Raw genomic sequence first — 19,083 nt, 5'->3', positions numbered from 1 at the left:
TTTTTTTTGTAACCACTTAAACTTCACAAATAAATAATATTCACTTGTATATACCCTCCCACAGTACATACTATTTATAAAAAACAACAACACAACCAGATGTGGTTGCTAACCACAGTATTAATATGTTTGGTTTGGCCCTCAGTTATCATGAGCAAGTCAAACTTTGCATTATAGTGTTGAAAACTCCTAATGGCAAATATGCCCAACAATGAAACACAAAGTGAGCATCATTAAACTTTATTGTAGAGAACTGACTGATAGGCTATTGCGTTAATTTGGATTAAAATCAGCACAGAACAATGTCCCAGGAACACTTTTCATAACATGGAAACCAAGTACATAACCAACTTCTTATCCAGTAGTGATGTTGGCCTGTGAGACATTATTATACACATTACACATAATAAAAAAAATATTTCCATCAATTTAAGCAATAGTATAATTCTCCATGAAATAAGCATTTCTATAAACATTTTATGTTAAATTCAAAAATGTAACAAATGTTTTTTTTTTGCACTTTAGAAAGATATAAAACAAGTATGATTTCCAGACAGACACAGGAATCTTCTGAAAAATTTGTTCTGCCAGTCAAAGGTGAAGGTCACCTTCCATCAAAGCATTTTGGACACATTTTACCAGGACCAAGAATGTCTTCTACACAAGCCCTGTGCAAAAGAGCAAAGGATGCAATCCACTAGGAAGTTCACCTCTGCTAGCTTCGATTCATTTTGAAGGTGAGTGCTCCAAAGAGCTTTTGTGAGATGTGCCCCAAGTCTGCTGATTGGCAAAAGAGAACAGAGGTGTGGGAAAGAGCTATTTCCCTTATTTGCAATATACGGCATAAGTTACGGAATGCTTAAAGGCAGCATTAAAGTAGATGTGGTTTTATGCATGTTCTCGTTTAGTAGCTTTACAAGATTTTTTTTTAATTACTGTTGTTCCACTTGTTATAGATGTGGCCTGAGACTCAGGCCTTAAAACAACAGGTGCATCTTGGCAGGGTGCAACAAGAGCTGTAAACCTTTGAACTGATCTACCAGGAAACGCTCTGGCATTATAATAAATGTGCTTTTTCTTCATTATTTTACCCTGCCCTCTCTCTCTTCTCCCAAAGTGGGGAAAAACTGTCTTATAAATAATTATGAATATTTTTTAGCAACATATGGAACACATAGTTCTGAATTATTTGCTCCCCATACTTGAACTTCTAGGCATACAAAATAACATGTAAAATATGAAGGTACCAGGATGTGGCAAGGCAGCTGGGAACGAGTATTCCACATATAACAGGATTCTTTAAATAACTTCCCTTTGGAAAGGGCCACATCAGAACAAATAAAAGACACTGAAGGAATTGGTTTGCAGGCTGGCTCTCCTGCCTGTCTCCTGCTTCCCCCTTTGAACAGGTGCTATTGGGTGAATACCCAAGGGGTTTCAAGCTGCTTTGTCCATTGTGCTCTTGGTGCTTGGAATCCAGCTGGAACTATGTGCTGCCCTCTTTGGGTGATGACGACAGCTGAGCCTGCTGTAGTGGCTGTGTGCCAGTAGCTGTTTTGATAGAGTTCAGGGTTTTGCTAAACCAAGAGTTCTTGGCAGCTTGGATTTCACTCATAAGTGCTCCTCTCTGGTGTTCTAGCTCCTGTGAAATGAAAGCAGTCCAGTGCTGATCAGAGAACTATTCAGCAGGGCTTAGACATTTGAGTCATCTTTTGCTGAAATTAACCAGCTTAATAAAAATTGTTGCCAAGTTTATGGATAATTTTCTATGTACAACTTCAGTGATAAACACAGCAACAACTTATATCTGCTTACATTACAATGTAATGTATGTGTACAACATATATCTGCTTACATTACATTACAATGTAATGTAAGGTATATGGGGTGTTAGGGGAGAGGTAGTACCTCTGGTGAGGGACACATTGTGCTCCTTTGGGGTAGTTTGTCTCCCTTTGGTCCCCCATCCTGCACTCAGCCCTCACCTGTGGCTCTGGAAGCTGTCAGCATGTGACAGTGGTCACACCCTGGAAACGGCTTTGACTGGTCAGCTAAAGCAAGTGAAGCTGGCTGATGGGTCTTAAACCTAGGGACTTCCGCTGCATGGAAAGATAGGCTCTAGCAGATTGAGCGGACAAGACCAACAGTGGTTCAACGGCCAGGAAGGAGGCTTCTACATGTGCTGTAGAGGCAAGTGTGGCATCAACCTGGAAAGGTAGCCGATACAGGAGAAGGAAAACTCTGATCCTAAACCTTCATTGGCTTGTGGGATATCTTTGGGAGAAGAAAAGGCTAAGGAGTAAACCCTACACAAATCCGGAGTGGAGTCTCTAAAACGGTTGGATGGTGCCTTCTACACCTCCTTCCGGCAATGCCTGCAGCCAAGCTGGTGCCAAACGTATCGCTCTGCTTTCCTTTGGACCACATCAGCAAGGCTGAGAGGGAGTTTTTGTTGTCTGGGCAGCCGACGACCTCCACACACACTGCCCAGGCTTGCACCCTGGGGAGGTCACTTCAGTGCTGCTAATGTAGCGGTTTTACTTCACTTCCAGAAGCGCACTCCATTGTCTCTTGAGACATGTGGATGCCAGCAACAATGTAATTGTGAGTTGTACGATTTTAATTTTAAAAAATTCAATGTCAATCCTTTTAAATATTATTATGAAAATTCTTCTCAACAGATTTGCAAGGAACAATTAAATTAAAAAAAAAACTGGAACCCCTTCTCTTCTAATGAAGCAAAGACAAAGCAGCCACCCCTGAAAATTAACAGAGGAATCCAAATGGGGACTGGACTGCTATGGATTCCCCACGGCATCCCCAAAGCCCTGCCAGCAATTGACGTGCAGAATGGAAGGGGTAGATTATTCCTCTGTGTCACTACACCAGGGGGATGAAGCAGTTTTGGATTCAGTCACAAGATTCTCATCACAGGAGTCCCACCAAAGAATGCTTCATTGTCAATGAATACGTTTGCCTCAAAAACATTCTATCTGTCCCTCCAATACAGTTAGATGGGTAGAAAAGGTATAGTTCATTCTTTACCATACCAAGAGATGCAACAACAGTCTATTTTCATCAATGCAGTATGGCATGCATAGAATGACATTACCTGTATTTTGCATTTGGCTTCCACAAGTTGTAGTTTGGTCTGTGCCAGGTCCAGCTCCATCTCTCTCAGCTGCTTTTTAAGGGCATCTTTCTCATCATCTGTGTCTGTTCTTGGGCTCTCTCTCGGTACAGCAGGTACTTTCAATGTCCCCTCTTTACTGAATATTTCACTACAATGTTTGCAAGCCATCACCTTACCCTAAAATAGTCAAATCAGAGAGTCAGTTGATAGTTATGATATCAAAGAGGCTGCTCACTATACTAGGGTGATGTTGTGAGTTGCAACTACAAAGTCGCTGAGCAGATACATGGCTCTTCCTGGCTGAAAGGATACCAGAATTTCCTGAACTGAAGACAACATATTGTAAAAAAGGTGTAACATCATCTGGGACCAGTTTGGCATGAAAATCTGAGACCTCAATATATTGTTGGTGCCAGAGACCCCATTCAGGACCAGGGAATCTCCCACACCCGCCTGTCCCCCAAAAACAGTACTTCTGTCTTGTCAGGATTCAACCTCAATCTGATAGCCACCACCCATCCTTCAACCGCCTCCAGACACTCACACAGGACCTTCACCGCCTTCACTGGTTCTGATTTAAAGGAGAGGTAGAGCTGGGTATCATCTGCATACTGATAACACCCAGCTCAAATCCCCTGATGATCTCTCCCAGCGGCTTCATATAGATATTAAAAAGCATGGGGGAGAGGACGGAACCCTGAGGCACCCCACAAGTGAGAGCCCAGGGGTCTGAACACTCATCCCCCAACACCACTTTCTGGACACGGCCCAGGAGAAAGGAGCAGAACCACCGTATAACAGTGCCCCCTGCTCCCAGCCCCTCTAGACGGTCCAGAAGGATGTTATGGTCGATGATGTCAAAGGCTGTTGAGAGATCCAGCAGAACTAGGAAACAGCTCTCACCTTTGTCCCTAGCCCACCGGAGATCATCGACCAGCGCGACCAAGGCAGTCTCAGTCCCATGATGAGGCCTGAATCCCGATTGGAATGGATCCAAATGGTCCGCATCCTCCAGGTGTGCTTGGAGTTGTTCGGCAACCACCCGCTCAATCACCTTGCCCAAGAATGGTAGATTTGAGACTGGGCAATAGTTGGCCAAATTGGCCGGGTCTAAAGATGTTTTTTTAAGAAGCAGTTTAATGACCGCCTCTTTCAGCGGGTCTGGGAAGGCTCCCTCACAGAGGGAAGCATTCACCACCCTGCAGAGCCCATCGCCCAGCCCTTCCCGGCTCGCTTTTATCAGCCAGGATGGGCAAGGATCAAGGAGACAGGTGGTCGATTTCACTTGTCCAAGCAGCCTGTCCACATCCTCGGAAGTAACAGATTGGAATTGATCCCATATAACAGGACTAGACAGAACTCTAGCACTCTCCCGCCCTGGCCCTGCTCCCACGGTGGAGTCTATCTCCTTCTGAATCTGAGCGACTATCTGCAAAAAAACTTTGCAAAAGCATTGCAGGAGATCTTGGGGTCCCTACCAGGCCCCGGTGGTGCAGGTGGTTCCGATAGATTGTGAACCACCTGAAAAAGTCTCCTGCTGCTGTTTTCTGCAGATGCAATGGAGGCGACGAAGAAAGCCCTTTTCGCCGTCGCCATTGCCACTTGGTAGGCTCGACGTTGAGCTCTAGCCCGTTGAGCTCTAGCTCATGTAAAAACACACTGATTCCCGGACCGTCTGTGGGCCGGACTGAGAAGGTGATTGGGCTGCATCTGGCCCATGGGCCTTAGGTTGCCTACCCCTGCTATAGACCTACAATTGTTAACAATAACACTACCTCAAAATACTATTTTGAGGTAGATGCATGTCAGATTCAGAGTATTCTCACCTTTAACACCTCAAGTTCCTCTTTATTGGCTGCCTGCTGCTTCTCCAGCCTGCTACTCAACTGAGAACAAATCTAGGAGGAGATAATATACTTTTAATAACATTTATTCTCAAGGAAAAAGAAAATTTAACATATTTAACCAAGGTGTTGACATTTCATCTTCTTTTAGCATCTTGAAAGCCTTTACTCTGTGAAAGGTCAGTCGAAGTGATTAGGATACTAGAGTCACTTCCAGACTATCAGTATTTTGGGGGAGGGATTCGCTTACCAGAAATTTAGGCTTGCACAGTTAAAATGGATTAAAGTTTTCTGTCACAATAGATCCACTTTTTAAAAAGAGGGGACTATTTGCAGTTAAGAAAGTGACAGAAAAATTTACTCAAAGTTTGGGATAAACAATTGATTAATGGTGAGATGTAATGTGCAAGCAAATCAGGATGAAAGCTCATTGTTATATATGCTCCCCCTGCCCAACAAATCAGAATAAATATTCCTTAAAGACCAGGTGAGGATGAATGCTTAATGAACAGGTAGTCTGGGTGGGCCCTAGGTCCTGGGAGAACACAATCCAAATCCCCACTCAGCCATGAAGTTCACTGGGTGATCTGGGGCCAGTCACTACCTCTCCGTGAAACCCACCTGACAGGGCTGTGGTGAGAATAAAATAGGAGGAGAAGGAGAGACAATCAGGCAGGGACTCTGGCTACAGGGGGCGCAAGGAGCACTCAGCCCCTCAAGGTAGGGAGCAGAGCCCCCCAATATTGAGGGGGTCACCATCACCCCCTGACCCTGGGCAACCACCAACACGCCGGGCAGGGGCGGGAGGTCAAAAATTGCCACCTGCCAACTGAACAGACCCGCCGGCAATCCTGTGATGAGGGGGCGCCATCAGAGCTGAAAGCTCCAGTGCATGGTTCTGGAAGGCGAGCGTGCCTTCCACAGAAAGGAGGGAAGCTCCCCTGGGCCAGCTGGAGGCAACTCTGGGCAGCAAAGAGGCAGCCTTGCAAACTTGGACTGTCTGCCGTTGGGCTTCCCCCATCGGAAGGGCCTGTATGAGGTCCAGCATCAACTCCTCAGCAGGAAAGCTTTGCAAGGGAGGGAGAGGGTGGCGGGGAGACTAGATCCTGTTGTGATCTTTCCGATCCATGGGGGAAAAAGTGGGGGAGGCAGAGCGCAAAAGAGGGAGGATTCCCTGAAGCAACCGGTGCTGTTGTGGTTGGAAGGTGGCAGCATTTCAGGAGTGACCTCGGTTTGGGGATTCGAAAACTACCCACAAGTGTGTGTGTGTGTGTGTGTGAGAGAGAGAGAGAGAGAGAGAGAAGGCCAGGAGAATTGGCTGGGACTGGGTTAGGCTGAGTGTTGAGAGAGCTACGGAGCCTCCCCAACTATCCCCTCCCCCTTCTTTTCTTTTGCCCATGGCTAGTCTGAATGTCTGATAAAAGGTGGATTAGGAAGGGAGCTGAGAGGCACACCAATAGCTGCTGCCAATGGGAGTGTTTTTGTGATTCACCTGTAAGAGGCTCAGGAATCGCTAGCTGCTGCTTTCTTTCAGCACCGAGAACAGCTACAAGTGCAGCTCCTCACTGCCTGCCTTCCCCCTCCTCTGAAGAGCCAAGCAGTGTGCATGCAAAGAGAGCCACAAGAGGCATCCTTAGGGTTCCTCTCCAGCCCAGGTGGGCTCCCCCTCCCTCCCACGCTTGCCAGCGCCTTCCAGGAAGGTGCTCTGGCGATCTTCAAAGTGACGCCCGCATGTCCTGGCAGGCCTGGCCGATGGGGGGAGGCGCACTGCGTGATTCCCCCCCCCCCCAATGTTGGGCCCAACTCAGCACACCTGCAATCAAATATGCTACTTTGAATTCTTTGGAAGAAAGATGGAATATTAAATAAATAAATGTAATAAAAGTCATTCCCTCACAGGTCATTGGTGAGCATTTGCAAGTCTGATTATTAGCTCTATAAATTAGTATTGACAAACTCTCCTCTCAACATTTGGCACGGACTTGACTGGCAGGAAATACAAGCTTGATCCTGAATTATGAAGTGGGTGGCTAGCTATTTAATTATAAGTATACATAGTTACTCTTCAGAAACTTACACATAGTGAAAGTGGAGATGAAAACATAGAATCATAGAATTGTAGAGTTGGATGGGACCCTGAGGATCATCTAGTCCAACCCCCTGCAATGCAGGAATCTCAACAAAAACATTTCTTAAAACCCATTACCTGTTTATACTCTGCAATAATGGCTGATGTCTTCTTTATCTCAGATTCTGCCTTCTCTAGCTGTTTTCTGAAGATCTCCTTTAACTTTTAATACAGAAGGAGAGAAAACATATTATCATTAAAGTTTGAGGTATATCCCAGACACTTAATTAACTAATTACTTTCTGAAACATACCCTTTATCAACAATATTATATATTCTCAGTTCTCAACTCTCAATTTTAACACTTTATAGCAACAATTCTAACCATATCTACTCCAGAAATAAATTCTACTGAATCCCATGGGGTTTACTCCCAGGCTAGGATTGCACCCTTAATCCCTAAAGTCTAGGTAAGGTAAATGTTTCCTATAATTATTTGCTCTGGATTTTGAATCATTAGGAGTGTGTATCGGTGCAATGTTTTCTCATCAAAGATGGTGGGAGAAATTCAACCCTGTGCTAAGGAGATCACTCTCTTCTTCTGCCCCCGCATGCTGTTCCAGGGCTTCTCCTGCCCCAAGCATACATTAGATGTTATAACCTGAAGAATTCATGACACATATTAGGCAATCATTGGTCAAATATATTACATGCACAAGGATATTCACTTCACATGGATTAGTCACTATGGTGTAATTACCTTTTTATATTGTTGCACTCAGTGGTAAAAGGTTGCATATCTGACACACCTTACTCTTTGAATGCATATTTATGTGTAGGGTTGCAACAGCAATTCTAAACAAAGTATAGCCTTAGTTGTGTTCATTAATCCAGATGGAGCTCTCTTTTTTGAGGACTATCCCTGCCTCCAGGTCTGGTCCTGACCGGAAGGATACAGTAATCAGCAAGGGAAACCCACATGACCTGAAAGTGTTGCTGTGCAATGCCAGGTCAATGATGAATAAAACCACTGCCATCCACGACCTGATTGTGGATGGAGGATTTGACCTGGCATGTGTGACAGAGACCTGGTTGGATGAAGCAGATGGGCCTGTCCTTGCCGCTGCTTGCCCACCAGGTTTCTCTTACGCACAGCAACCCAGGTCATGTGGGCGGGGAGGGGGGGGTTGCAGTGATTTTTAGGAAGTCATTAGTCTACACCAGGCGTCCTATTGGGAAGACCCAGTTTTCTGAGTGCATGTTCTGGAAGTTGGGCAATAGGGGCAGTACAGGATTCCTACTGGTGTACCGACCTCCCCGCTGCACCAAGGATTCCCTGCCCGAGCTGCTTCAGGTCGTGGCGGATATGCTCCTGGAGACACCTAGCTTGGTTGTCCTGGGGGGATTTTAACATCCATGCCGACACGACCTTACAAGGGGCCGCTCGGGACTTCGTGGAAAGCATGGCCTCCATGGGGCTGTCCCTGAATAAGTTTGGCCCAACTCATAGCCGTGGACATGCCTTAGACTTGGTGTTCACCTCTATGGATGTTGGTGATCTGACACTAACTAAAAGCGAAACGAAAGAAGTGCCATGGTCAGATCACTTCCTGGTGCAACTGGACTTCTCCGCAACCCTTCCCCTCTGCAGGGAGGTGGGACCGATTCGGATGGTCCGCCCCCGCCACTTAATGGATCCAATTGGCTTCCAGAGAGTGGTAGGGGATGCTTTATCCCAAGTTGATGGCCTTTCAGCTGATTCCCTGGTGGCACACTGGAATGCGGAGTTAACCAGGGCTATTGACTGTCTGGCTCCGAAGCGCCCTCTCCGATTGCATGGAGCCCGGACAGCCCCGTGGTTTTCCCCGGAGCTGAGGGTGATGAAACAATCGTTGAGACGGCTAGAGCGCCGGTGGCGGAAAACTCATTCTGAATCAGACCGGACACGGGTTAGAGCTCAACGTCGAGCCTACCAAGTGGCAATGGCGACGGCGAAGAGGGCCTTCTTCGCCGCCTCCATTGCATCTGCAGAAAACAGCAGCAGGAGATTTTTTCAGGTGGTTCGCAATCTATCGGAACCACCTGTACCACCGGGGCCTGGTAGGGACCCCAAGATCTCCTGCAATGCTTTTGCCAAGTTTTTTGCAGATAAAATCGCTCAGATTCAGAAGGAGGTAGACTCCACCGTGGGAGCAGGGCCAGGGCGGGAGAGTGCTAGAGTTCTGTCTGGTCCTATTACATGGGATCAATTCCAATCTGTTACCTCCGAGGATGTGGACAGGCTGCTTGGACAAGTGAAACCGACCACCTGTCTCCTTGATCCTTGCCCATCCTGGCTGATAAAAGCAAGCCGGGAAGGGCTGGGCGATGGGCTCTGCGGGGTGGTGAATGCTTCCCTCTGTGAGGGAGCCTTCCCAGACCCGCTGAAAGAGGCGGTCATTAAACCGCTTCTTAAAAAAACATCTTTAGACCCGGCCAATTTGGCCAACTATCGCCCAGTCTCAAATCTGCCATTCTTGGGCAAGGTGATTGAGCGGGTGGTTGCTGAACAACTCCAAGCACGCCTGGAGGAAACGGACCATTTGGATCCCTTCCAATCAGGATTCAGGCCTCACCATGGGACTGAAACTGCCTTGGTCGCGCTGGTTGATGATCTCCGGCGGGCTAGGGACAAAGGTGAGAGCTGTTTCCTAGTTCTGCTGGATCTCTCAGCGGCCTTTGACACCATCGACCATAACATCCTTCTGGACCGTCTAGAGGGGCTGGGAGCTGGGGGCACTGTCATACAGTGGTTCTGCTCCTTCCTCCTGGGCCGTGTCCAGAAAGTGGTGGTGGGGGATGAGTGTTCAGACCCCTGGGCTCTCACTTGTGGGGTGCCTCAGGGTTCTGTCCTCTCCCCCATGCTTTTTAATATCTATATGAAGCCGCTGGGAGAGATCATCAGGGGGTTTGGACTGGGTGTTCATCAGTATGCAGATGACACCCAGCTCTACCTCTCCTTTAAATCAGAACCAGTGAAGGCAGTGAAGGTCCTGTGTGAGTGCCTGGAGGCGGTTGGAGGATGGATGGCGGCTAACAGATTGAGGTTGAATCCTGACAAGACAGAAGTACTGTTTTTGGGGGACAGGGAGCAGGTTGGTGTGGGGGATTCCCTGGTCTTGAATGGGGTAACTGTGCCCCTGAAGGACCAGGTGCGCAGCCTGGGAGTCATTTTGGACTCACAGCTGTCCATGGAGGCGCAGGTTAACTCTGTGTCCAGGGCAGCTGTCTACCAACTCCACCTGGTACGCAGGCTAAGACCCTACCTGCCCGCAAACTGTCTCGCCAGAGTGGTGCATGCTCTAGTTATCTCACGCTTGGACTACTGCAACGCGCTCTACGTGGGGCTACCTTTGAAGGTGACCCGGAAACTGCAATTAATCCAGAATGCGGCAGCTAGACTGGTGACTGGGAGTGGCCGCCGGTTCTGAGAGATCTGCATTGGCTCCCAGTACGTTTCCGAGCACGATTCAAAGTGTTGGTGTTGACCTTTAAAGCCCTAAACGGCCTCGGTCCTGTATACCTGAAGGAGCGTCTCCACCCCCATCGTTCAGCCCGGACACTGAGATCCAGCGCCGAGGGCCTTCTGGCAGTTCCCTCATTGCGAGAAGTGAGGTTACAGGGAACCAGACAGAGGGCCTTCTCGGTAGTGGCGCCCGCCCTGTGGAACGCCCTCCCATCAGATGTCAAAGAGATAAATAATTACCTGACATTCAGAAGACATCTTAAGGCAGCCCTGTTCAGGGAAGTTTTTAATATGTAACGCTGTACTGTTTTTAACACTGATTGGGAGCCGCCCAGAGTGGCTGGGGAAACTCAGCCAGACGGGCGGGGTATAAATAATAAATTATTATTATTATTATTATTATTTCCACACTTCCTTTTGTCCCACTGCTTTCTCTCAGGATAAACTGCTCTTTAGTGCTCAATTGGAGCAAAAGTCAATTTGGGCTTTTCCTGGGTTGCCATGTGTTCCACTCTATTGGTAAAGATCAGGTTTTCCCTTGGAAAGGAGCAGGGCAAGCAGAATACCGCTTGGACACATGCCTTCCAGGCATGGCGGAAGCAGAAGTGTGGACGAGCCCTTCATATCCTTTTCTGAATAATAGAAATTCCCATTGTTTGGCATACTTTAAATTAAGGAAGGGGAATCTGTAGTCTGGAAGAAAATCTTGACCTATCAAGGTTTAAAATTGTGCTGTGAGGCCATTTTCCTGACACCACACCCCTGTCATCGCTTTGATGGGCAGGGTGACATCAGCTTTGGGGCGGGTGTGTATGTGTTTCAACTGGCTATGCACATAGGGAACAGGAATGTACAGCCAAATCTGCAGGATTTAAACCCCCACATTCTCTGATGATTGGGGCGGGGTGTTAAATCCTGATCAGGCTCCTACAGAGAGAAGCACTCCGGTTTCCACATCAGCTTATGAATAGAGCATGTAATCCTGCTGGCTGCTGCTTCACTGGCAAGTTCTCTGCAAAACAGATCCCTCTCCCCCACTCCCAGGTCAGCTTTGGCAGGTGGGCAAATTCATCCACCATTAAGATACCAGACAGTTGGCAGGTGGATGGCCCCACCTACCTGTCAGTATTGGCCTGCAGAGGGGAGGGGTCTAATACACCAGTGTGAAACCTCCATTCATCCACTGGGTAATTCACATGAAGTTGTCTGATTTTTATTTTTTTTTTATAAAATTTTTATTGGCTTTTCAACATATATTATAAGACATTACACACAACAAACACAAACAAACGAACATATAAACATGTATAATTTCATAAATTTTTTCTTGTACCCAATTTCAACGACTTCCCCATGCCTCCCTTTTCTGCATCCCTATTTTAAACTTTTTCAGCAACCCCTGATCTGAATTACTTATAAATTCCTTTCTTTAACCCTTTTCTTTCCTCTTGTCCAATCATTTATCTCTGCAAATCTGCTATGCTTTACCCATGACATTTTAACACTCACTAATTTTACAACAATTTTTAAGATAAAATTTGAATTTCTTCCAATCTTCTTCCACCGTCTCTTTCCCTTGGTCACGGATTCCGCCCGTCATCTCTGCCAGTCCCATGTAGTTGATCACCTTCGTCTGCCACTCTTCCAGTGTGGGTAGTTCTTGTGTCTTCCAATACTTTGCTAGTAGAACTCTTGCTGCTGTTGTAGCATACATAAAAAACGTCCTATCTTTCTTTGACACCAATTGGCCTACCATGCCCAGGAGAAAAGCCTCTGGTTTCTTATGAAAGGTACACTTAAGTACCTTCTTAATTTCATTATAAATCATTTCCCAGAAGGCCTTAATCCTTGGGCACGTCCACCAAAGGTGGTAGAAAGTACCTTCAGTTTCATTACATTTCCAACATTTATTATTGGGCAAATGGTAGATTTTTGCTAGCTTGACTGGGGTCATGTACCACCTATAAATCATTTTCATAATATTCTCTTTTAGGGCATTACATGCCGTAAACTTCATTCCGGTGGTCCATAACTGTTCCCAGTCAGCAAACATAATATCATGTCCAATGTCCTGTGCCCATTTAATCATAGCTGATTTAACCGTTTCATCCTGTGTGTTCCATTTCAACAGCAGGTTGTACATTCTTGACAGATTCTTAGTATTGGGTTCTAACAATTCTGTTTCTAACTTTGACTTTTCCACCTGGAAGCCGATTTTCCTGTCCTGTTTAAATACTTCATTTATCTGGTAATAATGAAGCCAATCTCTTACTTTAGACTTCAGTTTCTCATAACTCTGTAATTTCACATTTCCACCTTCTTGTTCTATAATTTCCCAATATTTTGGCCATTTAGATTCCATATTAAGTTTTTTGACTTCCTTAGCCTCCATTGGTGACAACCACCTAGGGGTTTTATTTTCCAACAAATCTTTATAACGAATCCAAACATTGTATAATGCTTTCCTAACAATATGGTTTTTGAAACCTTTATGAATTTTTACCTTGTCATACCATATATATGCATGCCAACCAAACCTATTATTGAACCCTTCTAAGTCCAAAATGTCTGTGTTCTCAAGAAGTAGCCAGTCTTTCAGCCAGCAAAAAGCTGCTGCTTCATAGTACAGTTTTAAGTCCGGCAGAGCAAACCCCCCCCCCTTTCTTTTGCATCAGTTAATGTCTTAAATTTTATTCTGGGCTTTTTGCCCTGCCAGACAAATCTAGATATATCTTTCTGCCACTTCTTGAAACAGTCCATTCTGTCCAGAATCTGCAATGTTTGAAACAAAAACAGCATTCTTGGCAAAACATTCATCTTGATAACAGCAATTCGGCCTAACAAGGAAAGTCTCAAATTCGACCATATTTCTAAATCTTTCTTAATTTCTGTCCAACATTTCTCATAATTATCTTTAAATAAGTTCACATTCTTAGTTGTTAAATTAACCCCCACATATTTCACTTTATTTGCTACCATTAATCCAGTTTCACTCTGAAACTTCTCTCTTTCCTCCACTGTTAGATTTTTCCCCAGTACCTTTGTTTTTTGTTTGTTTAGCTTAAAACCTGCTACTCGACCAAAAACTTGTATTATCTCCAAAACTCTTTTAGTACTAGTGTCTGGCTCTTGCAAAGTTAATACTAAATCATCTGCGAACGCTCTCAACTTATATTGTTTAGCTCCGACCTGAATCCCTTTAACCAGCTGGTCCCCTCTAATCATATTTAATAACACCTCCAGAACAGATATGAAAAGTAATGGGGATATTGGGCACCCCTGTCGTGTCCCTTTTTCAATAGCAATTTCCTCAGTAACCACATTATTTACAATTAGTTTTGCTTTTTGTTCAGAATAGATTGCACCTATACCATTCTCAAAACCCTGGCCTACCCCCATTCCTTTGAGATTCTTTTTCATAAAACTCCAAGAGATATTGTCAAAGGCTTTCTCAGCGTCCACAAATATTAATGCTGCCTTCGTATTAATATTGTTTTCGAGCAACTCCATAATGTCTATTATATTTCTCACATTGTCAGATACCGTATTTTTCCCTCTATTACACGCAGATTTTTTCTCCTAAAAAGTAAGGGGAAATGTCTGTGCGTGTTATCGAGCGAATGTGTGGTCCCTGGAGCTGACAAGCGAAGGCAAAAATCAGGCAAATATCAAATCGTCCAGAGAAGGGAGGAAAGGAGGAAGTTGCTGCTTTCCTGCATTCTGCCTCAGGGTCTTACTGCCCACCCGCTTCTGTTTCCTTACTGTGTTTGCTCAAACGGAACAAAGAGCAGAGAAAACCCCTCCCCTCCAGGCAAGCAGAGTGGAAAGCTCCTCTCCGTGCGTCTGGGACTCGAAGGCAACATGCAGGTTGGGGGGGGGGAGAGAGAGAGAGCTGGCTGGCTTGTGGGGGGGGGGACTTTTGCCTTCCTTTCCTCCCTCCGGTAAAACCCCTCTCCTGCATTCTTAGCCAGCTGCTTCTCTGCACACCCCTCTCCTTGTCGCTTCTATGTTTTTCCTTCCCTCCCTACTTAAAACGTGGTTCCAATCACGGATCCACATGGATCCTCAGGATCTTTGCATTGAGTCACCCCAAATTCACCATCAGATCACATAGCAATGATCTGATGCAAAAACAGGGCTGCAATGGTGCAAAAACATGGTTACAAAGCACGGATCCACATGGATCCTCAGGATCTTTGCATTGGGTCACCCCAAATTCACCATCAGATCACATAGCATGTCCATGGCTACAGCCTGCACCAAAAAAATCACGCACCCACTGTTGCCTGGGGCTGCAATGGTGCAAAAACATGGTTACAAAGCACGGATCCACATGGATCCTCAGGATCTTTGCATTGGGTCACCCCAAATTCACCATCAGATCACATAGCATGTCCATGGCTACAGCCTGCACCAAAAAAATCACGCACCCACTGTTGCCTGGGGCTGCAATGGTGCAAAAACGTGGTTACAAAGCACGGATCCACATGGATCCTCAGGATCTTTGCATTGGGTCACCCCAAATTCACCATCAGATCACACAGCATGTCCATGGCTACAGCCTGCACCAAAAAAATCATGCACCCACTGTTGCCTGGGGCTGCAATGGTGCAAAAACGTGGTTACAAAGCATGGATCCACATGGATCCTCAGGATCTTTGCATTGGGCTACCCCAAACTCACCGTCAAATCACATGTCTGTGGCCGCAGCATGAAGCACAAAAATGATACATCCACTGTTTCATTCAGAATTTTTTTTTCTTGTTTTCCTCCTCTAAAAACTATGTGCGTGTTATGGTCAGGTGCGTGTTATCGAGCGAAAAATACGGTAAGTGTCTTCCCGGGAGAAAGCCGGCCTGGTCTTTATGAATCTCACCCACCAAAACCCTCTTCAATCTTTTTGCCAAAATGTCTGCAAAAATTTTGTAATCCACATTGAGCAATGATATAGGGCGGTAGTTCTTAATCTGGTTCTTTTCCGTCTCAGATTTTGGTATAAGTGTAATGTATGCTTCTTTCCACGATTCAGGTGCCTTCTTCCCCTCTAAAATTTGAAGTTGTCTGATCAAAGCATTGGAAACATGCACATGGTTGACCCAACACATTTGGTGCCCAAGGAGAAAATTCCAAATGGTGCACTAATTACCATGAGGGACAATTTGCTTGGAAATTATTGGAGCGGCTCCAGGAGAACTTCCCAGGGAATTGCCTTCCAAGGACCAGGTGTTGCCTCCTGCTCTGCCATTATTAATGGTGCCCAACATCAGCACAAGAGCTAAACTTGTTCCCCCTGTTGCTCGTGGAGGTCCCTTGAAATGCAATCACCTTTGGTAAGGCAATTTTTGTCTGGACCGTGGCAGGGAGATTCCCTGAAGCTATTTATTATGAACACAACTACATCCAGTGTAATTATTATTATTTTCCTGCAGTAGTCCCTGCCCCTCACAACCTAACCTGCCCCACAGAGTTGTTGGGAGGATTAAATGAGCGGGGAGAACTATGTATGCCACCTTGAGCAACCTGGAGAAAAAGGTAGGATATAATGCAATCAATCAAACCATGCATTTTACATCGAGCTTCTAACAGGTCTCTCATGGTCAGGCTGTGCAGTGTGAAAGTGCCAGTGATTGTTCACTGGATCTTTAGGCAACGTTCTCTATTTTTCCCTTTTGATACACCGTGTTTAAGCATTCTGCATATAGGTTAGTTGCCTCCTCTGCTGATCACTGAAACTATTCTTACCTGGGCTGTTTCTTCTTCCTGTTTCCTCTTCTCCTCTTCAGTCTCCACTAGTTTTTGTTTGGTCAAAAGCAGCTCCTTATTCAAAACATCTGCTTTGTCTTCAGCCTGAGAATTCAAAGAAGGTCCCAGTTACACAACACTGGCTCTTAAACAATAACAACACAATTTATCTGAGCCTCTATGTGGAGCTACCATTATCAATGGAATGTGCACTCCCCTGAAGATGTGTGAATATCTGCATGGAGGTGTGTGCTTGTGTGTGTTTATGTATATATGTATGGACTTGTCATCTCTCTTGGCACTTTGAAGATAAACGCTTACAACATTATGATATAATCTATATCCAAATACTGGGGCCAGAGAATTAGCCTCCCACATCTCTCTTTACAATGAAATCTACACATGGGTAGTCATTTGATCTTTCATTTAAGTTAATTAAACATGCAGAAGGCTATTGGAAAGAGCAGTGTCGCATTCTTTGCTGGCACCTGGGGTACACATGCACGCACCGGGCGGGAGCAGGGACAGGGGGTGAGGCGCAGAGGGTGAAGAAAACCTGCCGCGCCAGCCCTGCCCTCACTGCTGCTGCTGCTGCCAGGTGGGCGCAGGGCAATGAGGGTTCACAGGACCACGCTGTGCTGCCTGCCCACTCAGGGGGGAATCTGCCTGGCCGATGCAGTCCTTGGCGGGCACATCCTCCCAACATTGACCAGGCGAGAGGGGTGGGGACATGGCAGCAAGGCCAGGCCAGGCCAGGCTCCGGGGCCCCCAGGCCCCCAGCGGAAGGTAGAGTGGAACAGGGATCCCTGCAAGGGGGTTTCTGGTTCGCATCCCCTCAAAATCATGCGTTTGGGGCTACAGCCCCCCCGGCCCTGCCCACGCTACGCCCCTGATTGGAAAAGCTCCTATTGGGTGAAACATTTACTTTTCTAATATCCATCTCTGAGAGACATTTATTATAGAATGGGTTCCTCAACCTCAGCCCTTCAGATGTTTTTGGCCTACAACTCCCATGATCCCTAGCTAGCAGGACCAGTGGTCAGGGATGCTGGGAATTGTAATCGAAAACATCTGGAGGGCCAAGGTTGAGGAAGCCTGTTCTATACCTTCTTTTATCCAGGCACCTGTCTTCTCCTGGGCTTAGCCCAAACATGACATGTCTTTAGGATATGGTAAGCCATTTCTCTGAAAGTGGGGCAATGATTGGCCTTCATGAGCTCAGGAGTGCATAACCTTTTTCACCCTGAAGACCACATTTCCTCATGGGCCATGTGGGAGCTCAATGGTAAGCGTGGCCAGAAGGACTCATTTATATCTGCAACCCAATGACATAGTTCTTTTGGTACCTCAAAAATATAAAATGAGAAAATAATATACATTAAAAATATAAAAGAACTGTTGCAGCATAAAAATTTCCCAGCAGTGAGAGAAACCTAAAACCAAATTTACAGTTTAACTAAAAATGCACCACATACAAAAGTTTCAATTTTAAGATCCCATAGTTTAAAACAGGGAGACTAAAAAGGTCTTCACCTGGCAATGAAAAGAGCACAAAGAAGGTGCCAGGTAAGACTCTCTGGGGAGGTTATTCCACAGCTTGAGTGCCATCACCAAGGCCTTCTCCCTAGCAACCACTAAAATCACATGGTGAAAGAACTTGAAGATGGACCTCTGAAATGGATCTTAAGGTTTGGGTAGTTATATACAGAAGGTGTGGATCTTGCAGGTAACCTAGTCCCAAGCCATTTAGGGTTTTAAAGGTTTAGGCCAGCATTTTGGAACACTAAATACCATTCACAAACATGAACCACCCACCAATAATAATAATAATAATAATAATAATAATAATAATAATGTTTGTAATTCTACTCTCCAACTGCAAACCTAAGACTGTGATTTCTCTAATTTCGGCTTATACCTGCCTGCTGATGAAGGCTTTTCTCACCTGGTCCAAGTCATTCCGTAGAGCAATTTTGCTTGTTACAAGTTCATGGGCAAGGTCATCGTTCTCTTGCTCAAGCCGCATGCTGGCTTCCTGAAGCCTCCGGTTCTCCCTCTGCAGAAAGAGAGGAACCACCAAAACAGGAAGTTAACTCTTGCCAATACTGAAGAAGACAGAGTAGCCGTGCAAGCCATTTAGCTGAAGAAAGGAAGTTTAGAAAGTGCTACTAATCTGAGTCCATAAATAAAGATACGTTGTTCACAAACATACTACGGAAGGTTTGGTTTGAACCTAAGACTTGGTACAATAGGGAAGGATTAAGTTTCACTAATCATGTTCACCTTATTCGGCATGCAGCCCCTTGTCCTGTGATCATTAGCATGTGAAGCAAAGTGATTTTGCCTTTTTAAAAGCCTACAACCACAGTGTCATTCCTTGTCTCTTGAACTTAAATAACTATGCAGAATAGAGGGAGCACTAAAGGGACTAAAGTGGAACTGGACAAAGTTTAAAACCCTCTTAAAGACTACAAAAACGCCCAAATAGCAGAAGAGCAATAAAACTAAAAATTCAATAAGTGCTGTCATAATAAATATTAAACAGTTTTAAAAGGCCTGGGCTTTTCCATTTGGTCCTCGTTCTCCTCAACAAATTTGATGAACACACAACTTGCAGATTGTGAAAGAAGCAAGGAGAAAGTAAATTCCTTCGGTATGCAAACGTCATAAAGCAGAAGTAATACTGTACAGGTAAGATAAGATTGCTGCTTTAAGGGCAACAGTGAAGCAGTTTCAAACTCTTCTCATGCAAAGCCTGCTGAGGAGACAAGAAAAGCATCACTGCTAATGT

At 45.5% G+C, this 19,083-nt stretch overlaps 1 protein-coding gene across 4 annotated transcripts in view; it reads right to left on the bottom strand.

Annotated features, from left to right (window-relative positions):
• Positions 1-224: 224 nt before the first annotated feature.
• The window catches only part of RABGAP1L (RAB GTPase activating protein 1 like), a 150,750-nt gene continuing 131,891 nt past the window's right edge, over positions 225-19,083 (bottom strand). For all 4 annotated transcript variants that reach the window (XM_053391188.1, XM_053391189.1, XM_053391192.1 and 1 more), the window contains 6 exons: positions 18,238-18,348; positions 16,293-16,397; positions 7,184-7,267; positions 4,960-5,031; positions 3,113-3,310; positions 225-1,642 (listed from right to left, as the gene is read on the bottom strand). In XM_053391188.1, the coding sequence (XP_053247163.1) occupies positions 1,487-1,642; positions 3,113-3,310; positions 4,960-5,031; positions 7,184-7,267; positions 16,293-16,397; positions 18,238-18,348 (726 nt within the window). In that variant the 3' untranslated portion in view covers positions 225-1,486. The remainder of the gene's footprint in view (positions 1,643-3,112; positions 3,311-4,959; positions 5,032-7,183; positions 7,268-16,292; positions 16,398-18,237; positions 18,349-19,083) is intronic.

This window comes from Podarcis raffonei, chromosome 6 (genome assembly GCF_027172205.1).
Source record: "Podarcis raffonei isolate rPodRaf1 chromosome 6, rPodRaf1.pri, whole genome shotgun sequence".
NCBI classification, from domain to species: Eukaryota; Metazoa; Chordata; class Lepidosauria; order Squamata; family Lacertidae; genus Podarcis; species Podarcis raffonei.
Note: the sequence above shows the minus strand (reverse complement) of the source record. Positions and strands in the feature narration are given on the sequence as shown.